The sequence below is a fragment of the Hemitrygon akajei genome, chromosome 1 (genome assembly GCF_048418815.1).
Source record: "Hemitrygon akajei chromosome 1, sHemAka1.3, whole genome shotgun sequence".
In the NCBI taxonomy this organism is placed as follows: Eukaryota; Metazoa; Chordata; class Chondrichthyes; order Myliobatiformes; family Dasyatidae; genus Hemitrygon; species Hemitrygon akajei.
The window spans coordinates 189,879,081-189,897,161 of NC_133124.1; the positions used below are offsets into that span (position 1 = coordinate 189,879,081).

The 18,081-nt window shown below is 40.5% G+C and overlaps 1 protein-coding gene across 1 annotated transcript in view; it reads left to right on the top strand.

Moving 5' to 3' along the window:
* Positions 1–18,081, top strand: part of LOC140733743 (putative aminopeptidase W07G4.4) — a 71,972-nt gene that overhangs the window by 32,330 nt on the left and 21,561 nt on the right. The window contains exons 3-8 of the mRNA XM_073057471.1: positions 21–117; positions 2,838–2,903; positions 5,901–5,983; positions 12,418–12,526; positions 14,366–14,490; positions 15,024–15,123. Coding sequence (XP_072913572.1) covers positions 21–117; positions 2,838–2,903; positions 5,901–5,983; positions 12,418–12,526; positions 14,366–14,490; positions 15,024–15,123 — 580 coding nt within the window. The remainder of the gene's footprint in view (positions 1–20; positions 118–2,837; positions 2,904–5,900; positions 5,984–12,417; positions 12,527–14,365; positions 14,491–15,023; positions 15,124–18,081) is intronic.

An 18,081-nucleotide genomic window follows, 5' to 3' on the forward strand; every position in this document is an offset into this window, starting at 1 on the left:
ATTTTTTTTCCTGTGAACAGGTGGTCGTTTGATGGTATTGTCTTAGTAACAAATACCATTGATAAACTTTCTGGAGATTTGCTTCATTTGAAGACTGCACTTAACCAGTATAAATCTGTAAGTATGTTTAATACATGCCTTGAATAATTTTCTATTGCTATTTTAGCGGTTATAATAAAGGACTGAGCTGCAGTCAGTGTGGCTACCTCTGATTACAGATAAAAGTGCCCTAGGGTTAATTTTTAAAAAAAATATCTAGCGTTAGACCATCTGTAATAAACTCTGCAGAGCGCTTTATAGACCTGGTCTATTTCTGACATTACCCTCCTCTTTCTTGATCTCACTGTCTCTGGAGATAGTTTATCTACTGAAATCTTTTATAAAACCCACTGATTCCCACAGCTACCTGGACTATACTGCTGCTCACCTTGTCACTTGTTTAAAAAAATGCCATCCCCTGCTCTGTTTCTTCATCTCAGCTGCATCTGTTCTTAGGATGAGTCTATTCATTCCAGAACTAAATAGATGTCTTTCAAAGAAAGGAGTCTTTTGGGGTCATCTACTGCATCTGGTGCTCTCGGTGTGGCCTCCTGTGTATTGGCACGTAGATCGGGGGACTGATTCGTTAAGCACCTACGTTTCATCCGCTAGAAAAAGCAGGTTCTCCTGGTGGCCACGCATTTCAATTCTACTTCCTATTCCGACACGCCAGTCCTTTGGCTAGTCTATGCCGTGATGAGGCCACACTCAGGCTGGGGGAGCACACCTTATACTCTGTCTGGGCAGCCTCCAACCTGATGGTATGAAAATCGATTTCTCAAACTTCCGGTGATGCGCCCCCCCCACTGCCCATTCTCCCATCCCTCTTGCTTTATCTCCTTATCTGCTCATCACCTCCCTCTGGTGCTTCTCCCCCTTTTCTTTCTTCCATGGTCTTCTACCCTCTCCTATCAGGTTCTTACCCCCTCTCCAGCCCTTTGGCTCTTTCACCAGTCAACTCTTTAACCTTCCACATTGTACTACTTTCTCCTTGCCCTGATTTCTCTCTTTTCATTCCAGTCCTGATGAAGGGTCTTGGCCAGAAACGTCAACTGTTTACTCTTTTCTATAGCTGCTCCCTGGCCTTGCTGAGTTCCTTCAGCATTTTGTGTGTGTGGCTTTACATTTAGACCTATCATCAGATGAAAGTTTCACTTGTGCAATTCTTACAGTGGAATGGACATTGAGGGAGAAAGGTACATAAATTTTCATCTATACTAAATGGTTGATTTAACCATAAGTACACGAGATTTTGTAAATGCTGGAGGAACTCAGCAGGTCAGGCCCACCTCTACATAAGGGGGAATAAACAGTTGGTATTTGGGGCCACAGCCCAATATCAGGACTGGAGTGGAAAGGGGAAGAAATAGCATAAGAAAGAGGGGGTAGAGGAGGGAGCACAAACTTGTAGGTATGTACTTTTGTATTAAGCTAAGACCAAACTTCATGATAATATTAGCCATAAGGGCCTCTCTTTTATGTATGAGAAGAAATTAGTTTGGGAGTGAATTCTAGGTTTTGGACTGACTAATGCCTGCTAACAATGGATGCCTGAAATGTGATGTACAAAGGCGAGCATTGTATGAGCACAGATTGCATAAGATTTAGAGCAAGAGGTTGGAGTTTGGGAGGTGAGTTAAATTTCAAATCCATTAAAACTGATGATTTATCAGAATGAATATAAATAAAGGTTGGTTGAGAATGGTAAATATCAGTGGTCAAGGAATGATTGTTTTTGTGGGAATAAGATAAGCTAGAAGCTGTTTAGTAGTACAGTGACTAAAACATCTCCCTCACAGATCCTTCAGTCATGACCAGATGTTTTAGTGTATCTCTTGCATGTTCATGCTGGTATGTTAATTTCTCCTTAAATAAAAAGTAAATTTAGGGAATAATGGGAAGAAGAACAGCCAATATCTCAATTTCCCAATTACTTGCAGTTGACCAAATCAACTGAAGAATGATGACCATAGATGGCCAGCCTAACTGTCCCTGGCTTCATCAAACTGAATTAAGGCTTGACTCTTTAACCAGAATATGACAGGTCATCTGTGCATTTGAGTTTAAGTCAGGCTGGGTGTTGAAAAATAAACAAGAAGTGTCTTGGCATGTGTTAGATTGAGCCAGCACCCATAGCTTTATAAAACATGCCTGCGTTGAAAGGTTGGAGATCATTTGAAAGTTGAAGACGGGTGCCCTAATGGTTGTGGTAAGTGAACTTCTTGGACTCAGGACGGGATAATTGGCATAGCAGGAAACTGTCAACCTTTTGGATTGGGTCTGGTACAGGTCGGGTTTTAATTCAGCATTTCAGCAGATCTCCTGCTGAGTGTTACCAGGTTAATGAGAAGTTCAGCAACTTTCTCAGTGGAAATGTTCGACTGCTGTTGTTGAATCAAAGGCTTGTTATGTCACTCAGCTTCTCTCTGCCTCAGTAAAGTAGCCGGCATATTCAAGAACCTCACCCCTCTGGACATACTGTCTCCCATCAGGCAGAAGATATTAAAGTCTGAAAGCCCATATCACCAGGCTCAAGGACAGTTCATACTCGGCTGTTATGACTATTAAAAGGTTCCTGAGTACAATAAGTTGAATTCTTGATCTCACAATCTACGCATAATGATCTTGCACCGTATCGTTTACCTGCAGTGCACCTTTTCTGTAGCTGTTACATTTTATTCTCCCTCTGTTCTGAGTAATGATTTAATCTGTATGAATAGTTTGCAAGACAAGATTTTCACTATCTTGGCAAATATTACAATAATAATGCTTTAATATGACTAAATTCTGTCTTTCAGATCGATGCCTCAGTGGAACAGGACGTGGTATTGGTCCATGCTGTTGATCTTCCGGGGTCCAGATTGGTGAGTACGTTAAGGATGTAGCAATATTTTCCTTCTCTATGGTTGCAGATAATCAGACTTCCTGCATGAAGATGCCAACTTGTGCTAATATGTTCCATAACTCACGTGTGGTTAAATCCACCCGCTATTCTCGTGTGTTCTGTACACAGAGCTTGTTGGTTTTCCTTTTCCATAAGACATTAGAGCAGAATTAGTCTGCTCCACCGTTTGCTCATGGCTGACTTATCTCAACCACCTTTCCTCGGGTGACATCTTCCAGATAGAAAAGCTCTTCAATTATTTCATTTTTTTTATGCCTTCTACCTGATCTTTTTGTCTTGGCTTGTGTTGTGGAAACTGCTGGAGCCTGTAATGTAGAGTTTGGAACTCGAACGAAGGATCCAGTGCTCTGCTGTGTCCAGAGGAGCTGCTTTCTGGAGATTAGAGATGTGGGGGTGAGGCGAGCGAAAAGGACCGAGAACAAGCTGACTCGTGAAGAAGACCTTGCCAGGTCATTAGCGATTCCATCTTGAAGCGGTGAGGAAGATTTAAGCGTCGAGGTGAATGCAGTGAGGGTCAGCGATGGCTCCCAATGGAGATGGTCAGCAGGCAGATCGGCGATTGCTCTTTATGCGGAAGGACTGAGTTTGTGCGGCTGCTCGAAAAGATGTTTCCGATATTCTATGATTTATGTGGTTACTGGATTGTATATTGGTTTTCATTTTTTGTGTGTAAGCGGGGGCTTGGGTACGTCGCTGTTTTCTGCGAGTAAGGGGGTTAATGGATTGTTATTGTTCCTGTTTTTTTCTTTGAGAAGGTCAGGGATTGTTATTGCTGATTTTTGCTGCGGGGAGGAGGGATTTTAGTTCCTTTTTTTTAAATATAAGTTTTGTTCCTTTTTTGTGGTGGTGGAGGGGGAGTTGATGTATTCTTCTAACACCCATTGTCTTTCTGTTTGTAATAGCTATCTGGAGTAGACAAATACCAGAGTTGTATTGGACATGCATACTTTGACAATGAAAATAAACCTTTAAACCTTCTGCCGCCTTGCTATAACCTTTGACAACCTCACTAATCAAGAACCTACCAACCTCCACTTTAAGTATACCCAAAGACTTTGTCACTTCAGCCCTCTGCAGCAAGGATTTCCACACATTCACCACCCATGGTTAAAGAAACTCCTCATCTCTGCTCTAAAGGGATGTCCTTGTGTTCTATGGTTGAGCCCTCAGGTCCTAGACTCTTCCACTTTTCACCTTTTGGTTCAAAAACTGCAAGCTGTTTCTTAATGGAGCACCTGATGTTATATGTCTTATCGTGGCTCTGTGGGAGGTTTGGTATCTATTACTACTGAAACCAGGTATTCATTGATGCTAGGTCTACACAGAAGGGGAATCACACAACATAACCATTGGGTGGGTTGGAATGAAACTGCATTATTAATTACTGATAGCATCAAACTTCAATAAAAAGTGTACACAATAAAATTTTGCAAGATTTACATGAGAAAATAATATTAAAATAGAGGCACTCCTAAGGTATGCCCTTTGGCATATTTCCCGTTCATTTGGAAATGAAAGTGGTGCTGATTTGATTTTGGGGAATGGAGTGCTTATGAGTATTTCAGTGATTGGAATATGTTTGGAATGGTTATGAAAAAGTTCTGTTGGATGTTAGAGTAGTTACTTGAAAGAGGGAATGTTTTAATATTGTACATGGGTATTTGGTTCAGCTATGTTGCCGGTCAAACGGTGAGACTTGGATACACGATACCTTCCTGGGTGTGCAGAAGAAAGCAGATCAAACCATGAATTTTCTGGATGACTGAAGATATTGAGAATGAAATAGAAAATGGATGCTTGTGAAAAATATATATTTCAGAGAAAAATGTCAAATGCAAAAGTAGAAAAAAATCCTTCTGCAACGACGACAAAGTATATAATATAGATGAATAACTTAAGGGAACTTAAGGCAGAAACGATAGGGTCTTTTAAGAGGGCCTGTATTATGCTGTAGGTTTTCTATGTTTCTATAACAGATTTCATGACATGCAAGTTGATAATAAAGCTGATTCTGATTTACTTTGGGGAGGGAATATAATTTAGTCACTATGGATGTAAAGGGACAAAATGTTTGTTGATATGCAAATTGAGAGGACTTGCAACAGTTAGGATATGAAACTGAAGATGGACAAAGCTAAAAATTATGGTAGCCAGTTTTTCATCAGATTAAGAGTATGCACTGCAGTCTTTGGAAACTGCTATCAAACTACTGCTGTAGTTTTAATTTCAGGAAAAGGGAATCAAAAGCAAGAGGGAAATGGTGAGAAGGAAAAGTTTTAAAAGGAACCTGAGGATCAAATTCTTGCAGAGGATGGAGCATGTAGAGCTTCCAAAGGAAGTAGTTAAGCAGGTATAAGTACATTTAAAAGGCAATTGGACAGGTATATGGATAAGAAGGATTTAGGGAGATATGAGCCCCAATGCTGGCAAATGGGACTAACTTAGATGGGCATTGGGATGAGTGTTGATGAGTTGGGCCAAAAGTCTTGTTTCTATGCTGTATTACTCTGACTCCATGAATCTGTTTGGGTTTGGACATGAGTTTGTGGTAATTTGATATGAATAAGAAGCCAAGTTTATAACTGTGATACAAGTGTGAATTGTCTCATTTTATTAGGAAGGTTAAATGTGAGGAGCATAAAATAATTTGGTTTTAGTTCAGAAACAGCCTTGGAGGTACTTTTACATTGTTGAACATGGGAGATTGAAGGCAGAGTGCAAAAATGGGGAAATTGTGCTAAACCTAAGTTTCTATAAAACTCAGTTGAAGTGCTATATTAATTTTTGTTTATCGTACTCAGACCTAATAGAGTGCAGGAAAGATTCATTGGAATGTTGCCAGGAATGAAGGAACCAATTACCTAATGAATGCTATCTTTTGGCAATTCTTTTATAAAGGAATATCACTGAATAAAATCCCTCCAGCACGGTAATTGTAACTCTCTGAACTTTATAGGTCTTTGCACCAACTGGACCACTCAACAGGGATTACGATGATGTGCGGAGATTTAGCGATGCAGCTAACAGTGGCATCAAGCGGTATGTAAGCACATCATACGCAGTCGATTTTGATTCATGTTCTGTATCAAACATTGGGCCTCCTGCTGCTCTGAGGGTAATGAGCTTTAGTAAAATACAGTGCCTATAAAAAACCCCTTGGAAGTTTTCATGTTTTGTTGTTTCATAACATTGAATCACGGTGAATTTAATTTGGCTTTTTTGACACTGATCAACAGAAAAGACTCATGTCAAAGTGAAAACATACTTCTATAAATTGGTGTAAATTGATTACAATTATTAAACACAAAATAATTGATTGCATAATTACTCACCCCCCCCCCCCCCCCCTTCAAATCAGTATTTAGTAGATGTACTTTTGGCAGCAATTACAGTCAGGAGTCTGTGTGGATAGGTCTCTATCAGCTTTGCATTGCTGGATACTGCAGTTTCCCCCCATTCTTTACAAAATTGTCATTGCATGGCAAATGTGAGTGAACAGTCCTTTTCAAGTTCCGCCATAAATTCTCAGTTGGATTGAAGTCCGGACTTGGCCATTCCAGGACGTTGACTTTGCTGTTTTTAAGTCATTCCTGTGTAGCTTTGGCTTTATACTTGGAGTCATTGTCTTGTCGGAAAAGTAATCAAAGTTGTAGTTCTCTTGCAGACAGTATCATGTTTTCCTCCAGGATTTCCCTGTATTTTGCTGCATTCATTTTACTCTCTACCTTCACAATCCTTCCAGGGCCTGCTGCAGTGAAGCATCCCCACAGCATGATGCAGCCACCACCACGTTTCATAGCAGAGATGGTGTCTTTTTGATGATGTGCAGTGTTCGGATTTACCAAACAGAACGTTTAGCCAAAAAGCTCAAATTATGGTTTCATTAGACCACAGAACCTTCTTCCAGCTGCCTTCAGTCTCCCACATGCTTTCCGGCAAACTCCAGCCGAGATTTCATGTGAGTCGTAAAATGACTCACACATACAACAGTGGCTGACTTTGCCACTCTCTCATAAGCTGCAACTGGTGAAGCACCCAGGCAACAGTTCACTGATTCTTGAGAATTTGGATAAAACGGGTTTTAATTTTGAAAAGGAAAGAAAAAAATTAAATGTTAAGAAATCTAAACTTTATGTTTATAGAACAAGGTCATGCAATATTTCGGTGCAACCTCCTGATTTTGTAATTTTTTCTTAAATTAATGTGTTTTTTTCCTGCCATTACTTAGTTTTTGTCAACACATTGTCAGACACAATAAAAAGTTAATTATTCCTATTTATTTAGTCTTGTGTAGATTTAGAGCTTTTAAATCATTATGTCTACACCGTAGGTACACATAATATGCTGTTAATATTCACTTTTGTTCATTTTTTATACTATCTCACGTGTACTTTTAAAAACTCTCACATCATGCAATGTTTATCATTAGCATTAAATATACAAAATAACAATTTTAGACATTAAAAAAACACATTCTTAATTTTAAAGAGACAATTACTTTAATAAATCAACTGTTTTGGAGGAACAAGTTGTAAGCATATTGATTTAAAACAAAGAAGGTTCCATCTGACAGTGGTGACTGAGACCTGACGGTGGTGGCAGTGGCCGAATTACAACGAACAGTTCCAGCCTTTTCATCACTCAGGTCATTGCTTCCTTGCTTAACAACTTTTAACAATTTGGTACAGCAAATAACAATTTGTCATCTACATTTTATCCTTCTGTAAATATTAACAATAGTAAACAGCAAAATAAAAGCTACAGTACAATTGTAATGTTTAAGCATAAACATCAGAAAACACGCCAGGAATTTTTAAAAAAATCCATCCATTTCTGGGCTTGAAAATCTTCGAAAACGTTCAGTCAGCTTCATCAGGAAGTAAGCGATTAATATGTTCCTCCTCTGTGAAGTCTATGACTTCAGCAGACAGGTGGTAGATCTCCCTCAACCTGCTTGCACGACCCGGTGATGATGGCTCCATCAGTCTGACCAGAATATCTTCAACTGGTACGAAGCACATATCCTTTCCACCTGGTTCTGGACGGAAGTGCGTGTTGGGCCCACGAGGGTGGAAAATCTCCACTTGAACATCTTGATGATGAGCATCCACAGTGACAGCATTTGCTAACCACCAATTTTGGTCATAAATGACTGCAAGCCAATCTCCACAGTTAATGACACCAGCAGATATATCTGTTGTAGTCTCGTCAGGACACTCTAGGGTTCCTGCTCCATTTCTTCCATCAGCATTCTCTTACGCTCTCTTGACTCTTGCTGTCTACGTTTCCACGCCTTTCTCTTACTCCTCTTTTCCCTTTCATTCAAATCACTGATAGTTTTTATCTCCCATTCTCTACAGGCTTCTTCCATCTTTGCTTTTCCTTTCTCAGGTATTCCTCCTTTAACTCTGGCTCACTATATATTTTCTTTCTCTTTTCTTCCTGTTTCTTCTCTTCGCTCCGCCACTGATGGCTGCTGCCTAGCCATAACTTCCTAAAATCCATAAAAGGGAGGTCAGAATTTAATGGAATTAGTATGAAATTGTGCAAAATTACTATGAATTTATCTTTAATTTGGTGAAATTTTATAAAATGATTATGAAATGGTGCAACTAAATCCATTTATAGTTTTGGTCATTGGGAATACATATAGTAAGGAAATATTGTAGGCCTGTGTGTGGAAGAAATAAAGGGGAAATTATGTATATTATGAATAGAGGTTAGTGAAACATTACAACCCATATTACTATTTTATTGTGATCATAAATTATATTCAAGCCTCCATTGAGGATGATTTGGATGTTTTTGTCAACACCGTCAAGCTATGTGTCACCACCGTCAGACAGGAAACCTGACGGTGTTGACAAAACACACTTTTTTAGATGATGTGCATGAGTTGTATACAGGAGCCATCTTGTTTTCCCTCTGTTGCTAGCTGCCTCGGCCTCTACTTAAAATGCATAAATTTATGTTATAATTTAAAATAATTCTTTCTATACAAAAGAGACAGTGTTGACACGTCATGGTTGTGACAGTAGCAACATTAATAAATATGTAAAAATTATTGAAAAAATAGCAAATTTACAGGAGCTTGTTTGACTTGTTGCATTTAGCAAATGTGGAGGGTGAAAAGGGGGTCCTCAGGAATATAGTTGACCATGTGATTACCTGATACTGCTTTTTTATAAATATCTGATGGTGTTGACAAAAACTTGGGATGCATTTTGAGCAAGCATCAAAAGTAAGAGTAAATATTATTGAAAATTCACTGCTTTTAGTTTTAGAGGTTTTTCATTCTATTCTTTCATCTGACATATTATACATTTTAAATGATTTTTTCACACTTTATCAAATTGAAATGATAATCTCTTGTCTGAGGACAACTGATTCTGTGGGTACTGGGCTATCATATAATCATATAATTTATAAAATTAAAAACAAACATTTGTACAAAAGACCCCTCAGATGATCAACCCTGATTATTTTAAATAAAATGTTATTCATTTTCAATGGAATTAGCACTTTTCTTAGTGGGACATGTTTTCACCGAAGTCTGAAGGATCAGTGAGTTGTTGTATATGCAGTCTTTCCCATCTCAGCCACTGACGCTTGTAACTCCTCCAGAATTGTCATGGGTCTCTTGGTGGCCTCCCACAGCTGTGCCATATTCTTTCTATTTCTGGATGATTGACTTAACTGTACTCTAAGGAATACTCAGTGGCTTGGAAATGTTCTTGTATTCACCTCCTGACTTGTGCTTTTCAATAACCTTTTTGCAGAGTTGTTTGGAGTGTTGGTTTGTCTTCATGGAGTAGTTTTTGCTAGGCTACTAACTCACCTGCAGTTGGACCTTCCAGATACTGCTGTATTTTTGCTATCAGTTGAAACACCTTGACTGTACACTAGGGATCTCCATTTAACTAATTATGTGACTTCTAAAGCCAACTAGCTGCACCAGTAATGATTTGGTGTCATATAAAAGGGGGTTAATACTTAAGCAATCAACTATTTCATGTTTTATATTTACAATTAATTTAGTTAGAGATCTGTTTTTACTTTGACACAAAAGAGTCTTTCTGTTGATCAGTGTCAACAAAAGCCAATTTAAATCCACCGTGACTTGTGTTGTAAAACAATAAAACATGAAAGCTTCCAAGGGGTGGATACTTTTTATAGGCACTGTATATCCAGTCCTTAGAATACCTTCTAACAATATTCCTACTACTGATGTCAGGCTCACCAGCCTATAATTTCCTGGTTTATTCTTGGAGTCTTTCTTAAACAACAGAACAACATTAACTATCCTGCAATCCTCCGGCACATCACTGAGGCCAAGGATGTTTTAAATATCTCTGCTAGAGCCCCTGTAACTTTTGCACAGGGTCTCCACGACAATAATTACATCGAAACTCATAGTATTATGAACACTAGATGCAAAGTGTTCCCCCATACAAACATGTCACCTGCACTGTCTCATTCCCTAATAAGTGATTTAGTATCGCTCTCTCACTAGTTGGGATTTCTATGTACCGATTAAGGAAACTTCCTGAACACACACGACATTCTTTCCCATCCAGCCCTTTTACAGTATGGGAGTCCCAGTCAATATGTGGACAGTTAAAATCACCTACTGTCATAGCCTTGTTTCTTGTTAACAGTCTGCGATCTCTTTACAAATTTGCTCCTCTAAATCCTGCGGACCGTTGGGTGATCTGTAATATAATCACATTAACATGGGCATAGCTTTCTTGCTCCTCAGTTCTACTCACTGGCTAAGGTCTCCAGTCTATCGTGGCTGAGCACAGCCTTGACATTTTCCCTTTCTAGTAATGCCACCCCACCCCCCTTTAGTCCCTTCTGCTCTACCACATCTAAAATAACAGAACCCCAGCTGCCAGTCCTGCCCCTCCTGTGACCAAGTCTCGCCTATGGCTCAATGTCATAATTCCACATGCTGATCTGTGGCCTAAACTTGTCCACCTTTTCTGCAATACTTGTATTAAAATGTACGCCACTCAGAACATTAATCCCACCATGCTTAACCTTTTGATTCCTGACGTTGTGTGTAGGCTTAACATCTTTCTCCACAACCATTCCACTATCTGTTATGATGCTCAGGTTCCCGTCCCCTGCAAATCTAGCTTACCACCACCGTCCTGGTGCAACGCTAGAATATTAGACCCTCACCAGTTCAGGTGCAAGCAGTCCCTTCTCTTCTGTGCAGGTCCATGTTCCCTGGAAGGGAGGCCAGTAATCCAAAAATCTGAAGCCCTCCTTCCTGCACCAACTCCTTAGCCGAATTGTATAATCTTCCTATTTCTGCCCTCACCAGCATGTGACATGGGTAGCAGTCCGGAGATTACAACCCTGGAGGTCCTGTCCTTTAGCTTAGCACCCAATTTCCTGAACTCACTTTGCAGGAACTCATCAACCCTCCTACTCATCGTTGGTACCGATGTGGACCACAACCTCTGACTGCTCTCCTCACTTAAGAATACTCTGGACTCAATCCAAGAAGTCCCTGACCCTGGCACCTGGGATGCAAGGAACCATCCAAGAATCACGTTCTTGTCCACAGAACCTTTTTCCCCCCACTTGGTTGGTTTCCCTAACCAACAAATCTCCAATCGTTACAGCTCACCTCTACTCGCCCCTTCCCTCCTGAGCCACAGAGCCAGGCTCAGTGCCAGTGACCTGTGCCCTTGTGACTTCTCTTTGATGGTTAGTTTCCACCCCCCCCAACGGTATAGAAGGTAGTACACTTATTATTGTGGAGAATGGCCACAGGAGTAACTGCGCTGGCTGTCTGTTCCATTTCCCTCTACTGACAGTCACCCAGGTACCTGCCTCCTGCACCTTAGGGGTGACTACCTCCCTGTAGCTCCTATCTATCACCTCATTCATCTGTATGAGCTAATGTTCACCCAGCTGTAGCTCTTGTTCCTGAACTTAGTCTTTAAGCAGCTGCACTTGGTGCACTTCATGCAGATGTATTTATCTGGGAGACTGGTGGTCTCCCCAAGTTCCCGCATCTTACAAAAGGAACATATCACTTATTCTGGTCCCGTTCTTAGCATAATAGTTATGTACTAACAAGAAAAAAAAAGCATACTAGAAACTTAGAGCCTATGTTTGTTCTTGCCAAAGCCAGACTACTCTTAACACTACCCCACTCCACTTACACCTCCTTTCTTTTAATTGGTTCAGATAACTTGCTCCTGATGAAGCTTGTAGTTTCCAAATGGCTCCCGCCATTGCAGGATGTCACTCTCACTCGCTACTTCCAACATTGACAATAATGGACGGTACATTTTGTTGTGAAGTCCAACATATTTCAAAAGGAATTTTATGTTGTATCTACCCCATTCATACTTGCACTATAATAGTAAGACAGTTGTTAGTTCCTATTAATGATTCACACTTCATGAGGTTAACAACATGTATTAAAACTTGCTTTTGATTCTGTTTCCCAGTGCTCTGAAGGCTGGCATGGTAAAGCCAGTTTTGGTATGTCCCCCAGAAGGATTGTTCAAAGATGCTCCCTTGGTCACTGTGCTTGGAGCTTTGCATGCTTTGTATGTTGTAAGTACAACATTTAGCTGAATAACTTTACACCATTTGTTGTTAAGCCAAAAGATGGTATCATTAGTTTGCAGTTGTTCTGCAAAGGAAAGGTTTACCTTTAAATGACTCTTCTCCATCAGCGAACTCCATTATTCTGCTCTCAGTCAGACCTGCATAAGGAGGAAGCAATTTGTTACTCTTTGCTTGTAGGTTAAAATCAAGATGGTGGTACTTGGCATTATTTTGTAACTTCAAAACATTAAATTAATTCAAGTGAAACACGGGAGTCCGATTCTACAGGGGTAGTTTGAGGTGCCACGGATCACGGGGTAGAGTAATGTATGCAATTGACATATTTTTGCATATAATCCACAATTATTTAAACAAACAAGAATGCATAATCAAATATGAGAAAGACTGCAGATGTTTGAAATCTAAGGCAACACACAAAATGCTGGAAGAACTCAGCAGGTCAGGCAGCATCTTTGGAAATGAATAAACAGTTGATGTTCTGGGCCGAGACCCTTGTTCAGGATTGAGAAGGAAGGGGGAAGATGCTTGAATAAAATGGTGGAGGGCATGTAAAGAGGATAGCAGAACGGTGATAGGTGCAGGTGTAACATTTGTTCTGCTTTCAAGGATAAATGCCAGGAGGGAGATCAGTGGGGAGGGACAAATGGACCAGGGAGTTTCATGAGGAGCAAACCCTGTGGAAAGCAGAAAGTGGGGTGGGGGGGGGGGTGGTGGAAGAAAAGCTGTGGTTGGTGTGGGATGCTGTTGGAGATGACAGAAGTTAGGGCGAATTGTGTGCCGGATGTGGAGGCTGATGGGGTGGTAAATGAGGACAAGAGGGACCCTATCCCTGTTAAGGTGATGGGAGGATTGGGTGAGGGCAGACATGCGTGAAATGGAAGAGATGTGGTTGAGGGGTCAGAGATGGACCACGTGAATTTAAGGGCAGGGTGGAAGTTAGGGGCAAAATTGATAAAATTGTCAAGCTCAGAATAGGTGCAATAAGCAGTGCCAATGATGTTGCCAGTGTAGTGGAGGAAGAATTGTGGAGTATGAGTGGGGGAGGCTTTAAACATAGACTGTTCTACATAGCTGATGAAGAGGCAAGCATAACTTGGGCCCATCCTTACCCGTTGGGTTTGGAGAAAGTAGGAGGATCCAAAGGAAAAATTGTTCAGGTGAGGACCAGTTCAGCCAATGGAGGGGGGTTGGTTGGTTCTTTTGTCAAGAAAGAAGCAGAAAGCTTTTGAAATCTTCCTGGGACTGAACATCCATGGTGAAGATAAGGTGGGCAGTGCCAGGGAATTGAAAATTACTGAGGAGATTCAGGGCGTGAGAAGTATCGCAGATGTAGGTGTGAAGAGACTGAATCAAGGTGGATAGAATGGAATCAAGATGAGGACACAAGTTCAGTAGCACAGGAGCAGGCAGAGACAATGGGCCAAACAGAGTACCAAATAGTACTGTGTGTGTGTATATACACATTCATCATTACTCACAAGATTACTCAAATATTGTTAGAATATTAAATGCACAACACTCGGATCAGGTAGTATCTGTAGAGACAAACAATTCTACTTAAAATTATCTATCATCTACTTTAATTATTTGCAGTATCTAAGTTGTTTTGATTGTTCCGTGTGGTAATTATTAAAGTAACGATTGATAATCTTGGAGAGAGGTGGAGGGGGGATGTTTCCTTGGAATACATCTCTATTAAGAGTGCTGAATCAAAACATTTTTTACATCTGTCATAAATTGGTTGATGTGATATGTTTGATTCATTTAAATTACTTTCAGAATGTTTTGCTGACTTACTAAGTCTGCTCCCATGTTATATTGCAGCCATTGGAAATATGTGAAGCCCAAAAAGAGAAGTCTGATAAAGTAGATTATCTAGGTGTGTGGGCACCCAGTGAGGAGGAAGCGAAGAAACTTGTGAAACTGGCATCAGCACTGGAGATGGGCAGGTAAGAACTACTGAAGGGCCATAAAATTACCAAGAATAGACAACATTAAAACAGCCATCAAAAACAAACTTATTATCAAACTGATATTTCATTTCTTTAAATTAAAATGGCATAACTGCATGAAGGTGTTTTTTTTTACAGTTAACATGAAGAGTGTCCTGAGCAGTGTAATTTGGCAACTTTGATCTATTGTTCTAAGCATATTTCAGAAGGCAGGAGTCCTCTTGTTTTCACTTTAGTTCACTTGGTTGAGATCATCCTCTGTCCAAAGTAAAATCTTTTAAAGGGTTTATGTTAAAATGTTCAACGATGAATCACATTACAAATATGAGCATTAAAGTTATGAAACTGGAAGTCCAGAGATTCATGCGGTTCCTTGTAAATGTTCATTTAATGCAAGAGTCCCAACCTTTTTTTATACCACACCTTCCTACCATTAACTGCGGGATTAGTGGATCCCAGGTTGGGAACACCTGTTTTAATGAGTTGTCTGCATCTACCAACTAGTTTGTCTTTATATTATCTCTTTCCAGGATTGTGTGCAGAGATATTGGTGGCTCTGACCCAGAGCGAATGGCTGCTCCAAAAGTGGCTAGCTACGTTCAGAAAATTTTTCAGAAATCTGTTGTCAGTGTAAGTTGACTTCAGCACAATGTTTGTTCTGAAGCAATTGAAAAATCTACTTTCTGCTTTCATGTCCTTTATGAAACATTCCTGAAATCAGAGCACAGGAGCAATTCAACTGCCTACATATGCCAGTTGAAGCAGCTATCCAATTAACTCCATTCCCCTGCTTTTTCCAATGCTCAGCAGAGTTTTCCTCGCATGTATTTAAAAAAATACTGTAAATCTGCTTCCACCATACTCAGGGAATACACTTGGGGACATGATGTAATTGGTTTATTTTTTTCTCCAAGTGGTCAAAAGTTCCTTTTTCTTCCCCCAATTATCTGCAGCAGAAATTGGTACCCTTGTTTTCATTTACCAAGGAGTTTTAAAATATTTGGTACTGGTTTAAATTGAGTTGCCTTTTATATCGTTCTGTTCTGGATTGTGAAGTGAATTAATCCTGTTGAAATCTTTTTTTAAAAAAAAGACTTTCATATAAACTATATACAAGACGATAATAAGACATTAAGCAAAGTTAGACTATCGGCCTATCAAGTCTGCTCCGCCATTCCATAATGCCAGATTTATTATCCCTCTCAATCCCATTCTCCTGCCTTCTCCCTGTAACTTTTGATGCCCTAACTAATCAAGAACCTATCAACCTCTACTTTAAATATACTCAAAGACTTGGAATTCACAGCTGTATGTAGCAGTGAATTCCACAGATTCACCATCCTCTGGCTAAAGAAATTCCTTTTTATCTATGTTCTAAATGGATGTCCCTTTATTAAGGCTGTGCCATCAGGCGCTCCTCATATGTTCAAACGAGCTAGATGAACTCAGCAGGTCGGGCAGCCTCCATTGAAACTCATTTCAACGGATGCTGCCCGACCTGCTGAGTTCATCCAGCTTGTTTGTACGTGTTGATTTGACCACAGCATCTGCAGTGTACTTTGTGTTTACTCCTTGTATGTTAACCCTCTCATTCCCAGAATCAATCTCATGAACTCTCTCCAATTCCAGCACGTCTGTTCTTACATAAGGGGCCCAACTGCTCAATACTCCCAAGTGAAGTGTAATCAATCCTGGCTCTTGTATTCTAGTGCATGCTAAATGAATGCTAACATTCTATTTTCCTTCCTTATCACTGACATAGCCTGCAGATTAACCTTCAGGGAATCTGCGCAATGACTCCTTGCATATCTAATTTTTTTGAATTTTCTCCCTGTTAAGAAAATAGTCAACACCTTTATTCCTTCAATCAAAGTGTATGACTATACATTTTGCTACACTGTTCCATCGTCTATTTCTTTGCCCATTCCCCTAATCTGTTCAAGTCTTTCTGCAGGCTCCCTTCTTCCTCAACACTACCTGCAGATGATACCTGCCAAGTATCATCTGAAAACTTGGCCACACGACCATAAATTCTGTCATTCAAATTGTTTTTATGTAGACTTTGACTTGAAAAGCCTTGACCAGCAGCCATTCAGACATTGGAAGTTTTGAGACCAGGGGTTTTCAATCAGGTCACTGTTCAAGGATAAAAGGCAGCAGCGGATCAGTACGGTGGGGGGGGGGGGGTAGGTGTAGTGTGGAGCTAATCTCAGAGGAAAGTTGTGGTGGGCGAGTTTATGGCACTGAGTCTGCCTCTGTGACTCAGAAGGGAAAGGGTGAGATGTCTTCACCGTAGCAGACACGCAGTGTGGTGGACGTAGGTGTGAAGTTACCATAACTAGAGAAAAGGTTATTGGGAAACTGAAAGGTCTGATGGCCTAGACCAGATGGCGTACATCCCAGGGTTCTGAGGTGATTGTGGAGGTATTAGTAATGAACTTTCAAGAATCATTAGGTTCTGGAAGACTGGCAAATTGCAAATGTCGCTCCAGTCTTCAAGAAGGGAAAGGGGCAGAAAAAAGGAAACTAAAGGCTAGTTAGTCTGACCTCAGGAGGACTAGAATATAAAAGCAAGGATGTAATGTTGAGACTTTATAAAGCACTGGTAAGGCCTCACTTGGAGTATTGTGAACAGTTTTGGGCCCCTTACCTTTTAAAGGATATGCTGAAACTGGAGAGGGTTCAAAGGAGGTTCACAAAAATGATTCCAGGATTAAATGCCTTGTCATATGAAGGGTGTTTGCCTCTGTGTCTGTATTCACTAGAATTCAGAAGAATTGAAACCTGTCGAATGGTGAAAGACCTTGATAGTGTTCCCTATGGTGAGAGAGTCTAAGATCAGAGGACACAGCCTCAGAATAGAGGGTGTCCTTTTAAAACAGAGATGAGGAGGAATTTCTTTAGCCAGAGAGTGGTGAATCTGTGGAATTCATTGCCACAGGCAGCAGTAGAAGCCAAGTCTTTATGTATATTTAAGGCAGATTGATAGATTCTTGATGGGTCAGGACATGAAGGGACATGGTGAGGAGGCAGGAGATTGGGGCTGAGAGGAAAATTGGATCAGCCATGATGAAATGGTGGAGCAGACTCGATGGGCCAAATGGTCTAATTCTGCTTCTACATCTTAGACAATAGACAATAGGTGCAGAAGTAGACCATTCGGCCCTTCGAGCCTGCACCGCCATTTTGAGATCATGGCTGATCAATTACTATCAATACCCGGTTCCTGCCTTGTCCCCATATCCCTTGATTCCCCTATCCATAAGATACCTATCTAGCTCCTTCTTGAAAGCATCCAGAGAAGTGGCCTCCACTACCTTCCGAGGCAGTGCATTCCAGACCCCCACAACTCTCTGGGAGAAGTTGTTTTTCCTTAACTCTGTCCTAAATGACCTACCCCTTATTCTCAAACCATGCCCTCTGGTACTGGACTCTCCCAGCATCTGGAACATATTTCCTGCCTCTATCTTGTCCAAATACCTTAATAATCTTATATGTTTCAATCAGATCCCCTCTCAATCTCCTTACGATTGACTGTACGAGCCCAGTCTCTAACCTCTCTGCGTAAGACAGTCCAGACATCCCAGG